The sequence below is a fragment of the Artemia sp. Qi Xiang Cuo genome, chromosome 8, assembly GCF_049724085.1.
Source record: "Artemia sp. Qi Xiang Cuo chromosome 8, ASM4972408v1, whole genome shotgun sequence".
In the NCBI taxonomy this organism is placed as follows: domain Eukaryota; kingdom Metazoa; phylum Arthropoda; class Branchiopoda; order Anostraca; family Artemiidae; genus Artemia; species Artemia sp. Qi Xiang Cuo.
In genome coordinates this window covers 56,524,746-56,538,503 of record NC_142801.1, presented here as the reverse complement: position 1 = coordinate 56,538,503, position 13,758 = coordinate 56,524,746, and the positions used below count along the sequence as shown (strand labels likewise).

At 38.9% G+C, this 13,758-nt stretch overlaps 1 protein-coding gene across 1 annotated transcript in view; it reads left to right on the top strand.

The window, feature by feature from the left end:
• Window positions 1-11,741: 11,741 nt before the first annotated feature.
• The window catches only part of LOC148949593 (uncharacterized), a 37,762-nt gene continuing 35,745 nt past the window's right edge, over window positions 11,742-13,758 (top strand). Inside the window, exon 1 of the mRNA XM_089093619.1 lies at window positions 11,742-11,876. Coding sequence (XP_088949745.1) covers window positions 11,801-11,876 — 76 coding nt within the window. The 5' untranslated portion in view covers window positions 11,742-11,800. The remainder of the gene's footprint in view (window positions 11,877-13,758) is intronic.

The following is a 13,758-nucleotide window of genomic DNA, read 5'->3' as shown; positions in this document are numbered from 1 at the left end:
AATGTATTTATTAATGGAACATTGGTGAGCACTAGCAATAATTTATCAAACTATGCAAGCTACATACAATTTATGATGATGACACCAAAGGCATACAAGGAGTTGAGAGGATAATCATTGGGCTATGAATATCGATCAGGTGTTGATACTGATGGTGAGTTGACTACTGCAGTGACCCAAGAGTATCATCTGGTTGGAAAATTAAATCATGAGATATTCAATATATCCCAATGGCTACCCCGTAATGTCAAGATTGACATAAAGTTACAGCTGGCCCCATCGAATTTCATTTTGAGAAAAACACTTCCTGTAGCACCCGATGCAAATGTCATTATCACATCGGCAATTCTCCACGTCCGAAAACAACAAGTTATGAGCTCTGTTGCATTGGCAGTGGAAAAGCTAATAGCCAATGGCAACAACATTAAACTTCTTGTCCCCCATACGATCACCAATCAACGTCACATTGCCACCGGCTCTCGTAGGCATAGCGTTTTATCATTTATCAATGGAGAAATGCAATCAAAATTGGCTTTGGTCTTTGTGAAGAGTGGCAGTGCTGTTGGATCCTGGACTGAATCCCCCATGATTTTAATTTGTTCGGTCTATCTAGCCTTGTGTGTAAAGTGAATGGTATTCCATTGTACACTATATCATTTGACAAAAATCCTATAGAACTCTGTACGAGTTGACCATGCAATCCCTAGATTATGACTCTCAACTATTTGAAAATGGAATAACCGATTCAATTTTTTCAAAAAATCATGGGTTAATTGTTTTGGACTTGTCAGGGACTCAGGATATGAGCATAGTACGAACAGGGAATGTACGTTTAGAGTGTACTTTTGCCAATGCTTTGACTGAGAGTATCACGCTAATATCACTGAGTCAATTTGAAACCTATTGGGAAATTACTCCCGACGGCAGTGTTCTACTAGACCTAACACAATGAACACAAATCAAATAATCAACGTATTTAGTATGGATCCATACATGTCCCAGTACAAGTCCTATTGCATACCGTCGGACTTCATTGAAAAAATTCCAAGTGTTAACAATACCTTAATCATTGTTAATAGCAGTCCATCAACTTTGAAGACCGGTCATTGGCTATGCATCTTTCAAACATCGAAGAATATTGAATTTTTTATCCTCTTGGTCTGTTGTATAAATTTTACGCACTAAACATCAGCAACTTTGTTGAAAACAATGGGTAAACTCATATTCAAAATCAACGAAGAATACAGGATTTAGCGACTAAGAAATGTGGGTTTCATTTACTACTCTTTTTCATGTTCAGACGTCGTGGCTACACCTAAAAGCCGTTTTATCGACATCTACGTTGACTTACCTCGATTGAACGACTTTCTAGTGGAAAATATACTTACAAGCGTATTTAATATTGATTTTAGTGCCCTACGAATAAAATGTTCTAAAAATATATGTGAAATTGTTTATTAATAAAAATTTATATACATGATAAAACGACTTTTCTACTCATTAGATTTCATCTTCTACTAGGTATAGGTATTTGTCGACAACAACTAGTGCAGGTAGATTATCTGAATTCACAGTGTACTGATCCTGATGTAGCGCAATGTCAGGGTCACATTTTCTACAATAGAGTGTAACTTCACTCTTGTCATTTCTCTTTGTATAGTCAATGATACTATTCTCATTCATTCTATAGAATTCACATGTTTCAATTTGTTTATTTGAAGTAATGTCACAAATAGTGTCCTCAAGGAGCAAATCACATTCCGTCACAGCCAAATAAACATCAGTGGACTTATAATGATTGTAGTCAATGTATTCACAACGAAGACGTAGAAACCAAAATTTTTTGTTGTTCCAGAAGTTGAATCTTTGACGCGTTTCCTCCTCCCAGAACAATCTAAAACCACGACGATACCGATCTCTTAGCAATAAATTAAAATCACGCTTAGGATTCTTTCCAATCATACCGGGATATGTATTCTCCCACTGATTACATTTATCATAATGGCAATTGGAACATAGGTGGCCTCTAGGATGAGAGTCACACACCTCTTCATGACAGGAATTACAACCTTTAATTTGTACAGCATATCCTTTATGCAATTTACACGGGTTGCATAATCTACACTTTTCATCATACTCATCAATCATTGTGCAATTCTCACATGATGACCAGCTACCCAGTGTGTACATACATAGTGGACATGTATGGAACATTTTTTCATGTGTTGACACTCTCACTGTCACAACGAAACTGAGCTAGCAACAACAAAAAAATTTTCTGAGAGAGAGGAGTAAATATCTCGGTTGTCTCTGATTGGCTGCCTAAAAAACAGTTTTCAGCTCGAAAAAAAAACCACTCTGGTTGAAAAAAACTTAGAGTTGAAACAAATGTGTGAGGGGAATCCCCCGTTCATACTGTTATCTTTGTGGCAATGTTTAGGAACAGGCGGGGAATCCCCATTCTTTTGGAATGGTACCAACAGGACATAAGCAAATAGCACGTAGTTTCATGACGTGTTTAATCACGTGTAGAGGTCCCATAGAATAACAATGGAAGGAACATAGAATAGCATGGAAGGAACATAAACCCTTAGAATAACATGGAGATTGCTATCTTTTTTGCAATGTTTAGGAACAGGCGGGGAATCCCCACTCGTTTGGAATGGTACCAACAGGACATAAGCAAATAGCACGTAGTTTCATGACGTGTTTAATCACGTGTAGAGGTTCCATAGAATAACAATGGAAGGAACATAGAATAGCATGGAAGGAACATAAGTCCTTAGAATAACATGGGAGGGAACATAAGCCAAGCAAAGTATAACATTGATTACTACACTAGTGCCCTTTTTAATAGTCGAAAGTGACTGTAGGGCAACTAGCCCCCCCCCCCACGCCAATCATTCCTCCAAACACATCCAGTCGAAATTTTGAGACAGCCATTTTGTTCAGCGTAGTTGATTTCCAGATAGAAAATATATTTTTGAGGAGGAAACTCTGCCACAACCCTCAGGGCAAGGGTTTTAAGTTATGCCCAGGGGTATATAATGTTTTTATAGAACCCGTTGTCGTAGAAACTTCAAAAAAGGCTCATTCGATTCGAAATTCAAACGGCTAGTGCCCTTTTGAATAGTCGAAAGTTATTGGAGGGCAACTAGCCCCCCCCCACGCCCATCATTCCCCCAAACACATCCAATCAAAATTTTGAGACAGCCAATTGTTTTAGCGTAGCTGATTTCCAGATGGAAAATGTATTTTTGAGGAGGAGACTCTCCCACAACCCTCAAGGCAAGGGTTTTACGTTATGACCAGGGGGCATATAATGTTTTTTATAGAAGGCATTGTCGTAGAAACTTCAAAAAAAGCTCCTTCGATTAGAAATTCAAAGGGCTAGTGCCCTTTTAATAGTTGAAAGTGATTGGAGGGCAACTAGCCCGCCGCCCACGCCCATCATTCTCCCAAACACATCCAGTCAAAATTTTGAGATAGCCAATTTGTTTAGCGTAGCTGATTTCCAGATAGAAAATATATTTTTGAGGAGGAAACTCCCCCACAACCCTCAGGGCAAGGGTTCTAAGTTATGCCCAGGGGGCATATAATGTTTTTATAGAAGCCGTTGGTGTAGAAACTTCAAAAAAAGCTCATTCGATTAGAAATTCAAAAAGCTAGTGCCCTTTTTAATAGTCGAAAGTGATTGGAGGGTAACTAGCCCCCCCACGCCCGGCATTCCCCCAAATACATCCAATAAAACTTTAAGATAGCCATTTTGTTCAGCGTAGTTGATTTCCAGATAGAAAATATGTTTTTGAGGAGGAAACTCCGCCACAACCCTCAGAGCAAGGGTTTTAAGTTATGCCCAGGTGGTATATAATGTTTTTATAGAAGCCGTTGTCTTAGAAACTTCAAACAAAGCTCATTCGATTTTAAATTCCAAGGGCTAGTGCCCTTTTTAATAGTTGAAAGTGATTAGAGGACAACTAGCCCCCCCCCCCCACGCCCATCATTCTCCCAAACACATCCAGTCAAAATTTTGAGATAGCCAATTTGTTTAGCGTAGCTGGTTTCCAGATAGAAATTATGTCTTTGAGGAGGAAACTCCCCCACAACCCTCAGGGCAAGGGTTCTAAGTTATGCCCTGGGGGTATATAAGGTTTTTATATAAGCCGTTGTCGTAGAAACTTCAAAAAAAGCTCATTCGATTAGAAATTCAAAGGGTTAGTCGTCACAACAATGACATAGAAACCAAATTGTCTTGTTACCCCAACAGTTGAATCGTAGACCTGATTATTCCTCCCAAAATAATTTGAATCCACGACGATACTAATCTCGTAGAAATAAACTAAAGTCACGTTTGGGGTTCTTTCCAATCATACCGGGATAAGTATTCTCCCACTGGTCACATTTGTCATAGTGGCAATTTGAGCATAGATGTCCTCTAGGATGAGAGTCACAAATCTCTTCATGACATGAATTACATCCTTTAATTTGTACTGCATATCCTCTATGTAATTTACAAGGATTGCATAATTTGCACTTTTCATTATAGTCATCAATAGTTACACAATTCTCATATGATGACCAACTGCCAAGAGTGTACATGGATAGTGGATATGTATAGAACATTTTTGGTTTCCGATGTCAACTCTCTCACACCTAAAAGGAAACTGATCCTCGTTCGATAAATTCAGAGGGGAGTGGGAGAAGAGTAACTCTGTGACGTTACCTCTTTCGAAGGGGGAGCCATCTACACTGAATCTATGGCAATGTTTTCAAAAGTGTATCCACGATATTATTCTGCTTTATTTCAATTAATATTTTGATAAATGGGGTAAAATCATTTGAGTCATGCCTTAAAAGCTTTATACACTCGTCCGATAAGGGATAGTAAGTTTTCGTTACACTGTGAAGTGACTCCTCTGAAAATATCTTCTATCGACATGATGACTCGAGAAAACCATCTTTCAGAACTATATAATTTTCCGTAAACACCTGATTCAACCTACTTCTCTGTTTCTCGAGTTTATTCATTTTTTAATCCTATGACTCTCACTGCTGACTCTAGACTAACTATGATTCGTTCTACTTCAAGAATATTCGATAATCTAACATTTTAACAAAAGGGTGACATTTTTGATTTCGAAACAATTTTATTGTATAATTACAACAATAATATATATTACACATGTACAATTAGCGATATAACTTATTGTCTTCGATATGCTTCACTATTGCCTTTAAAGCACTTTGAAGTCTATTCACATGTGCTATATCAACTTTTACAGCGAAGCATAATTGATCCTCCATTTTAAATTTGCTCAAAGATAACACATATCTTGCATATACTTCATCCCATTCCAGACATAGTTTTGATCCTCTCGTGATTTCCACCGCAATGTTTGGGGCTCTTGTATCATTGCTATCAACTCCACTATCAACTTCTAATAGTGTAAAAATTCCACTCATTATTACAAATATATCTTAATGAGTAAAGTCAAACTGTTCTCACTCCTTGAATTCTATTCTCGCACTAATAACAACTATAGCAAAAATCCTTCCTTATATTCACTGCGAACATGTCCCGTTAGACTTGAGAATTCCCCGTCGATTATGCAATTAATTTCCCAGAAATCTGTCCCCTTCGTGGATCAATGAACCATGAATAAATTATGTGTATCTCGGAGTCAATATAGAATTCCCCGTCGATTATATAATCAATTTCCCAGAAATCTAGTCCCCTTCGTAGATCAATATAGAATTCCCCGTCGATTATGAAATCAATTTTCCAGAAATCTAGTCCCCTTCGTAGATCAATAAACCATGAATAAATTATGTGTAACTCGGAGTCAATATAGAATTCCCCGTCGATTATGTAATCAATTTCCCAGAAATCTAGTCCCCTTCGTAGATCAATATAGAATTCCCCGTCGATTATGCAATCAATTTCCCATAAATCTAGTCCCCTTCGTAGATCAATAAACCATGAATAAATTATGTGTATCTTGGAGTCAATAACCCATTCCTACTAATGATTGAATTCAGTAGATGGCGTAAAACAGTATTTTCTGGCAAGAAGTACCGACAAAATATGCCATTTACCCTCAAACTGCGTTCTTTCTTTTGATTTTTCTCTCACATACATTTTATAGGAAACAATTAATCTTAAAAGCCGTTTTAAGTTGCGACGAAACATTTCGATAACAAAATAATTATTTTAGTATATTACATTATCTTAAAAATTATGAATTGTTATTTTATAAATTATCATCAATTTATGTAGTCAGCTCAAAGTCATTATTGCTTAAGCAGAACCCATAATTTTAGTGAAAGGGGAAAGTCTCTCCAGGGCCATATCCAGGGGGAGGTTACTCGGTTTGAACCCGCCCCCCTGAAATTTTTGCCCGTATTGAAAATTAGTCGAAAAAATGCCTATAAAGAAAAAATCTTGCCAGAAAAAAAAGGCTCCCATGCTAAATCCTATTACATTTTGTGGGTAAACGGTTGTGCAATCGCTTACGCAATTAGTTAACCCCATGTTCACCTGATCTTCAAGATCCAAATTTACTATGCCAAATTTACTGTCCTAATTTACTGTGCAAGGTCAGACCTTGCAAAGTAAATTAGGATTAATAGGCGCTCGAGGTAAATGTTATAAGAGGGTGCAAGATTATCAGTTCAGTTCAGTTCAATTTCGGACTTGGATAAGAGAAGAGCAATTTTCAACATGAAGAGGAAGTGCGAAATTACGTTGTTTTTCGAACCCAAAAAGACCAGGGATGTTTCTGACAGTGGCGTTAGCCGGACGTCTGCGGAGCATTCATCTACACCTATGGATCTGGAGGGCACTGGAGCCATCGTTGAAGCTTCTGAATCACGCACACTGGAACCAACCACGACACAAAATGAACCTGCACCAACTCAGTCTTAGTCGTTTGCAAATGACATCAGTTGCTTTGTCAACAAACCATCCAGTCTCGATGCAAATTCTAAACTGCGTTTGCTTAAGAGCCCTTGGACTCCAGATATCTCCTACACTTTTCCAGTATTCGGGAAACGGAAGCTGAAGTTTTAGTTAACTTGGCTCGCTCGTTTCAGTTGGATGTCCTACTCTCCATCTGAGGACGCTACTTTTTGTAGATTTTGCGTTCTGTTCTCGTCAGAGACAGCTGGCAAAGGCTGCCACAAGCGCTTGGGGAATCTAGTCACCAAACCATTCAGGAAATGGAAGGATGCGATAGAGTGCTTCACAGCTCACAAACAAGCACAGTTTCAAGAAATTGCACCGTATCAGCTGAAAACTTTATTTCTGTCTCGGAGAAAAGGTAGGACAATATCATGCACCAACTAGACACGGCGAGGAAAGCGCAGGTTCAAGAAAATTGCCAGAAGTTTTGACCAGTTGCTGAGACGGTGATATTTTTTGGGTGGCAACAGCTAGCCCTTCGTGGTACAAACGATTCCGGCCCCATTTCGGTCTCAGATCCAGTACCTTCTCACAATGATGGCAACTTCCGAGCACTACTACGGTTGAGGGCGAGATATGGTGACGATGTTCTGAACAACCATCTTCTTTCTGCAGCCAGAAATGCAAAATATCTTTATTCCATCATCCAGAATGGTATTATTGTCGCATCTGGGGAGCTTCTTCAGCAGTCTATTGTGGAAAGAATAAACGCAAGTCCAGGCTTTTCGGTGCTTGCCGATGAAACAGCAGACATTTCTAATACCGGGCAGCTGTCTGTTTGCGTCCGCTACACTTTCAAATGGAACCTGCATGAGGACTTCTTTGGTTTTACCCCAGTTTCTGATATGGCTGAGCAAGGTCTGGTTTCATCAATCTTGCAATTTCTCAAAAGCCTTGGTCTTAATCTGAACAAGATGGCTAGTCAGGGATATGATGGTGCAGCAGCAACGAGTGGGCATCTTAGGGGTATCAGGCCGTTATACGTGAAAAGTATCCGAAGGCGCTTTATGTCCATTTTAGTGCGCACAGTCTCAACTTGGCCATCTCTTCTGTATGCTCTATCCCGGTGTTTAAGCATTTTTTCGGTGTCTTGTCACAAGTCTGCAGTTTTTACCATACTTCCCCACTCAGGACACCGAATTTAAAAGAGAAGATCAACGAAATACTACCAGATTCGAGGAAACATACTTTAACCGGACTCTGCAAAACAAGATGGGTGGAGCACCACGATCCAGTCGTGCGATTTCTTGAGCTGTACCGACCATTCCTTCTATCCCTGGAAGCTCTTAAAGAGAACGGAAATGCAGAAACGTATGCAAAAGCGGCGCAGTTGCTGGACATGATGAACCTGTCGCAATTTGTTGTGTGTCTTCATGTGGTCAAAGAGCTTTTCTGCCTTATGCTTCCACTGTGCAAGACCCTTCAGTCAGTTGACTGTGATTTGGCAGCTGCATGCAGGCACATGGAAACTATCCTTTCAAAAACAAAGGAAATGCTGCTACTGCTTTTATGTCTATTTTCGACGAAGCTCAGCGTTTTGCCAGCGACTTAGGACTGGAGATGACTCGTCCAAGGACGAAAGGTGGCGGGAGTAGGCATGCAGACGATCCAGACCTTCTCAACTACTATAGAACCTCGCTCTTTATTAACGCAAAAATAAGACAAGTATTTACATGAGTTAAAACTACAAACTTATTTTTTTATTTTTTTTAGTTTTTTTTTGGAGACAGCAAAAACAGTTAACGCAAAAAAAGCCAAATAGTAGAAGTAGTCTATATATTTTTCTGTTTTTTTGTTTTTTTTTGTTTTTTTGTTTTAGCTAAAAGTAAGGGCGAAGCGAACCAATAGTATAGCCAATATCTATAAAACGAACTCCAGACGGCGATTTGTCTTCCCTCCAAAAATGTCGATGACCTTGTCAGGGTCATGAATGGGCTTGTCTGAATCCAGACCTTCTCAACTACTATAGAACCTCGCTCTTTATTAACGCAAAAATAAGACAAGTATTTACATGAGTTAAAACTACAAACTTATTTTTTTATTTTTTTTAGTTTTTTTTTTGAGACAGTAAAAACAGTTAACGCAAAAAAAGCCAAATAGTAGAAGTAGTCTATATATTTTTCTGTTTTTTTTTGTTTTGTTTTTTTTGTTTTAGCTAAAAGTAAGGGCGAAGCGAACCAATAGTATAGCCAATATCTATAAAACGAACTCCAGACGGCGATTTGTCTTCCCTCCAAAAATGTCGATGACCTTGTCAGGGTCATGAATGGGCTTGTCTGAATAAGCTAAGCCATTCAGTCGCTCTTCTCCTGTTGAATTTCTCAGCCAGGTTTTGAGCCTTCTGAGCGTTGAGAAACTTCTTTCCGGAGTAGTAGTGCTAACAGGTAACGTCGCAAGAACAGCCATAAGAAGAAAAAAAATTGGAAAAAAGGTGGCGTCGCATGCCTGAAGCAAAGACACAGCACAAGTAGGCCTCTCTGATACCGCAACATTCTTCCACTTGATGCGCCATAGCTCAATCTCTTGCTTCAGACAATCTGGTTTGGGAACAATATCGCCACACAATTTAACCAGTGACTCCAGGTTTAATGCCTTCAGATTGACAGAAACAATTTTGGCAGGAGAAAGGACGCTGAGCTTTGACAGCAGTTTCTGGTGAAGCTCAAATCGTTGTTTCAGCTCAGAAGTGAAGTGGTCCAGGAAAGGACTAAAAACAAAAGTGCTCCTTAAAGATACCAAAGTATGCCTAGTGGACGCGTCCTCGTTCGCAAGGGGTGGACTAACGGTCTCGAACTAACGTAATGTTGCCCGAGGCTGTTAGACAAAGTCCATGGGAAAAAAACTGGTAGCCCCCCCCCCCCCGAACAAAAATCGTGGATACGGCCCTGAGTCTCTCCCCTTCAGATCATGTTTTGCCCCTTCTCCCATCCTGATCTTCGGAAGCTGACTTAAACAAAAGAAAGAAAGAAGAAAAATGGACGGGAAAAAACACTTTTTACTGCCAATCCAGATTTTTCTTCTTTTTTTTCCCTCGCGACTTAAAACAGCCTTTAAGATTAATTGTTTCCTCTCAAATGTATGTGAGAGACAAATCAAAAGAAAAGGCCAATTAGTTTGAGGCCAATTAGCATATTTTGACAGCACTTTTTGCCAGACAATACCGTTCTAGACCATCTACTGAATTCATTCATTGATTCAATTCATTCATTTGGCAAATAAGTAAAATAAACTTTTTCATATTCTGAATTTCAAAGAAACTTAGACCCTTTGCTACTTAATACTTTCTTTAAGTATTCTCTTCTCTCGAATAGGTTTTCAAAAATATGCAAATATAATGATAGTTGCACTTTTTGATAACTTATTATGAAAATTTCGGTCGCTTTGTGGCAGAAAATACTTTCTCCAACCCATGCACTTGCTCTACTATGAATTAAGTAATAAAAAAACAAATTTTTTCATTGGAAAGTGAGGAACAAAATTAAAATTAAAAACGAACAAAAATAATTCCGCATATGAAGGGGTTGCCCCCTCCTCAATACATTGCCCTTCACGCTAAAGTTCTTAAAATTTAGAAAAAAGCTTCCTATTGTAATTAAACAGCCCTTATGTTTTAAAAGCCGATGTTAAAAAATTGGGACAAACAGTCAAACTTTAGTGTAAAGAGCAAGGTATTGATCGGGGGGGGGCGAATTCTTCATATAAAGATTAATTTCTTTTAGTTTTTAGTTTTAGTGTTGCTCCTTACTTCCAGTTGAAAAAAAGCTTGGTTTTTTAAATTTCTGATCGTTTTTCGAATAGTGCCGGTAAATCTGGCTCACTCTCGATAAAAAACTTCCTCTCCTCACGGGAAATTGCTCCTACATAATATACCCCCCCCCCCCAAAAAAAAATCCTAAAATTTTTTCCGGTCACTCCGAAAATCCCTCTTTCCGTGGGAATTATTTCCCAGAAATCCAAATACGCTAAGAATTTCTCCTGGACAAGTTCCCCGGAACATCTCCACAACAAAATTGAGTAGGCAAAGAGAAAGTAAGACCAGTAAAAATAGTTTTGTACAGGAATTCTGTCAAATCCCCCCAGTGATAAATTTTCCCTGGATTGTTCACCTTTGGAAATTTTTCTCCACATGGAAAATTATTCCCATGGAAACTCAGCCCAAGGATAAATCCCCCCCCCCACCTGAAAGTATCTGTATACTTCGTAATAACAAATACTATACGTAAACCCAGGCCAAGTTTTAAAACGATTTGGGGGGGGGGGGGTTGTTGCCCTCCAATCTTTTTGGGCACTAGAACATTTAATTTTTCTTTCAAATGAGCCCTCTCCCGATGTTTCAGAACCATTGGTTTGATATGATCACCCCTGGTGAAAAAAAAAACGAACACACATCTGTAATTTTTCTTCAGACAAAAAATTCCACATTTTTGCAGATGGGAGCTGGAAACCTCTACAATAGGGTTATCTGATACGTTGAATCTGATGGTGTAACTTTAGCACAGCACCCAGGGCAGCTGTCCCCTCCCCCTTGAAGGGTGTGTCTATAGGCTCATTCCTTCTGAAAAAAATTCTGCGTGTGACTTGCACTCCTGTATTCTCACTTTATTAGGGTGTTTAGTGTTACGTTTCTTAACCATAAATAAATACATGAATCATGCAGCATACGTAATTGTTACACTAGCGCCAAAGGAAAACAAAAACAACCTGGGTTGAACACCGGAGGAGACAAATTTAATGCATTCAGAATCAGCTGATTAGGTTAAAACAGGTTAGTCGCTGAAATATTTTTGACGGGGGTACTCATTATCAGAAAACTGGTCTGTGAATATGTTTGAATAGGGAATGAATTTCAAAACCAAAAGAACTTTTGCTTACATCCTAGTTGGAATTTATCTGTTCCTTGGAGGCGTTGAATATGGTCCGTACTCTTTCTTTAAAGTAATTTGACTGAAATGTACCACTCAAGGCTCTATTTGTCATCCATAAAACAAATAATGAGGAAAGTTAAAAAAGATTACGAAAATTAAAACCAGCTTCGCTAGTTCTAATCATAACTAGGCTATCTGTTGGAATAAATATCCTGAATTGGTTGCTGTTTATTTATATGCTTGAGTGTAGAAATGACCCGAGTTTTAGCAAGCTCATGCTCAGAAACTTGTTATTAGGACGGCCCATTTCAGTAACTTCGTGAAGACCTAAGAATTGTACGAGAAATATGAAAAAAATCTTTAAAATCTGGGCACTATTTAAGCGAAGAGTTAGCCCAGAGTCCTCCGGCTTCTGAGTAACTGTTAGCCAGGACTTCAAGAAATGCTTCATAATTTTTTGGTAACAGCACTAATTCTTATTTTTAGGAAGTACAAAATGTATTGAGTTATGAATGCACGGAATCAATCAGGTACATCCCGAATAAACTATTTATATCTCTGCTTATAAGGGTTTAAAGGTAGAATTACTCTCAGAAAAGTATAGAAACTGTCTCCGTTTTTAAAAAAAAAAAAAAAAAGAAAGTGGAGATGACAAGGTTTGGGTGTGGGGTGCATCATTTGGACTGTTTGTCTTTGCATGGTTTTTATACGGTTTGAGCTAGGAATCTAAGTAAACCTGAACTTTGTTCAAAGCTGGGACTCATTTTCAGAAATTTATCATGCCTTACAATATCCTAAGTTGAGATTTGAAACTTTTCTCCCTGGAGAGGAGGAAAGGGTTAAGCTAGAGACTTGGAAACACATTTTCAAAGCATTACTAGTGCTAGCAATCTATTCCTGAAACTCAATTCGCCTAACTCAATAACTTTCCAAAACAGCAAAAATGCCGCTTATTTAGGATTTTACCATCAATCAAATGCTTCAAAGGTTACACCTATAAGATGGAAAATGGACTTCTGAAATTCCCGTATGAATCATCCGGTTTGCACTTCTCCTCACTCACTTCTAGGTCTTGGAGGCACTTTAGGGAGGAAAGATACTGCAGAGATTCATATAGTTTGGTCAAGATCTTGTGCATCTTGTCTTACGCGTGCACTACCTTGTTTATCCGAACCATTTCCTCACCGTAGCCTCTGTTTTAAACAAATTAACAGGATCGGCATGGATACCCCTGAATATTCTCTATAGGATGTCCATTGGATAGGAGACCCCCCCCCATCTAGATTTTGAAACATGTCTTTTTGGGAGGTATTTTCATTTTTTGGGGGAGGTATTTGCCTTTTTTGGAATTTTCATTGGAAAAAACGAATTTTTGTTCCCCCTAGTTTTGGAATCTTCGTTTTGCCCCTCCCCCTCTATATTTTAGTTGATCGTGAATTGATGCTACCGTATATTCTCTCGTTTATTTTGTTCGGTTGGAGTTAGATAAAACATTTGAATTATTCACGTTATTTCAGGAAAATTGACGTTATTTCAGGAAATACTGATCAAGGACGTACACTTGTGCCTCTATAAAGAGGCGACCCACCACAATGTTAAGCGATTTCCGGTCCTAGCGGTCGCAGAGCGACAGCGGTGATCGCATTTTGTAGCCCAAGCTCCAACTAAGAAACGTGCAAAATTTCACCCCCTCCGACTTTATCTTCATGGGTAAAAGTGGGCCGGAAGTTTCGACCCCCCGACCACAGCCCCCCTTTAAGGTTGTCTGATTGGGCTGAAATTTAAAGGTTAAGCTTTCCTAGGGCCCGGGAGCTTATCCTCGAAATTTCAGCTCAATCCGATCACTCCTTCCCTGTTTTCCAAAAACCAAATATAGCCACTTAAAGCTCATTTCTCTTTTTTTTTATCAACCACGCCTAAAGGCCGCAGTTG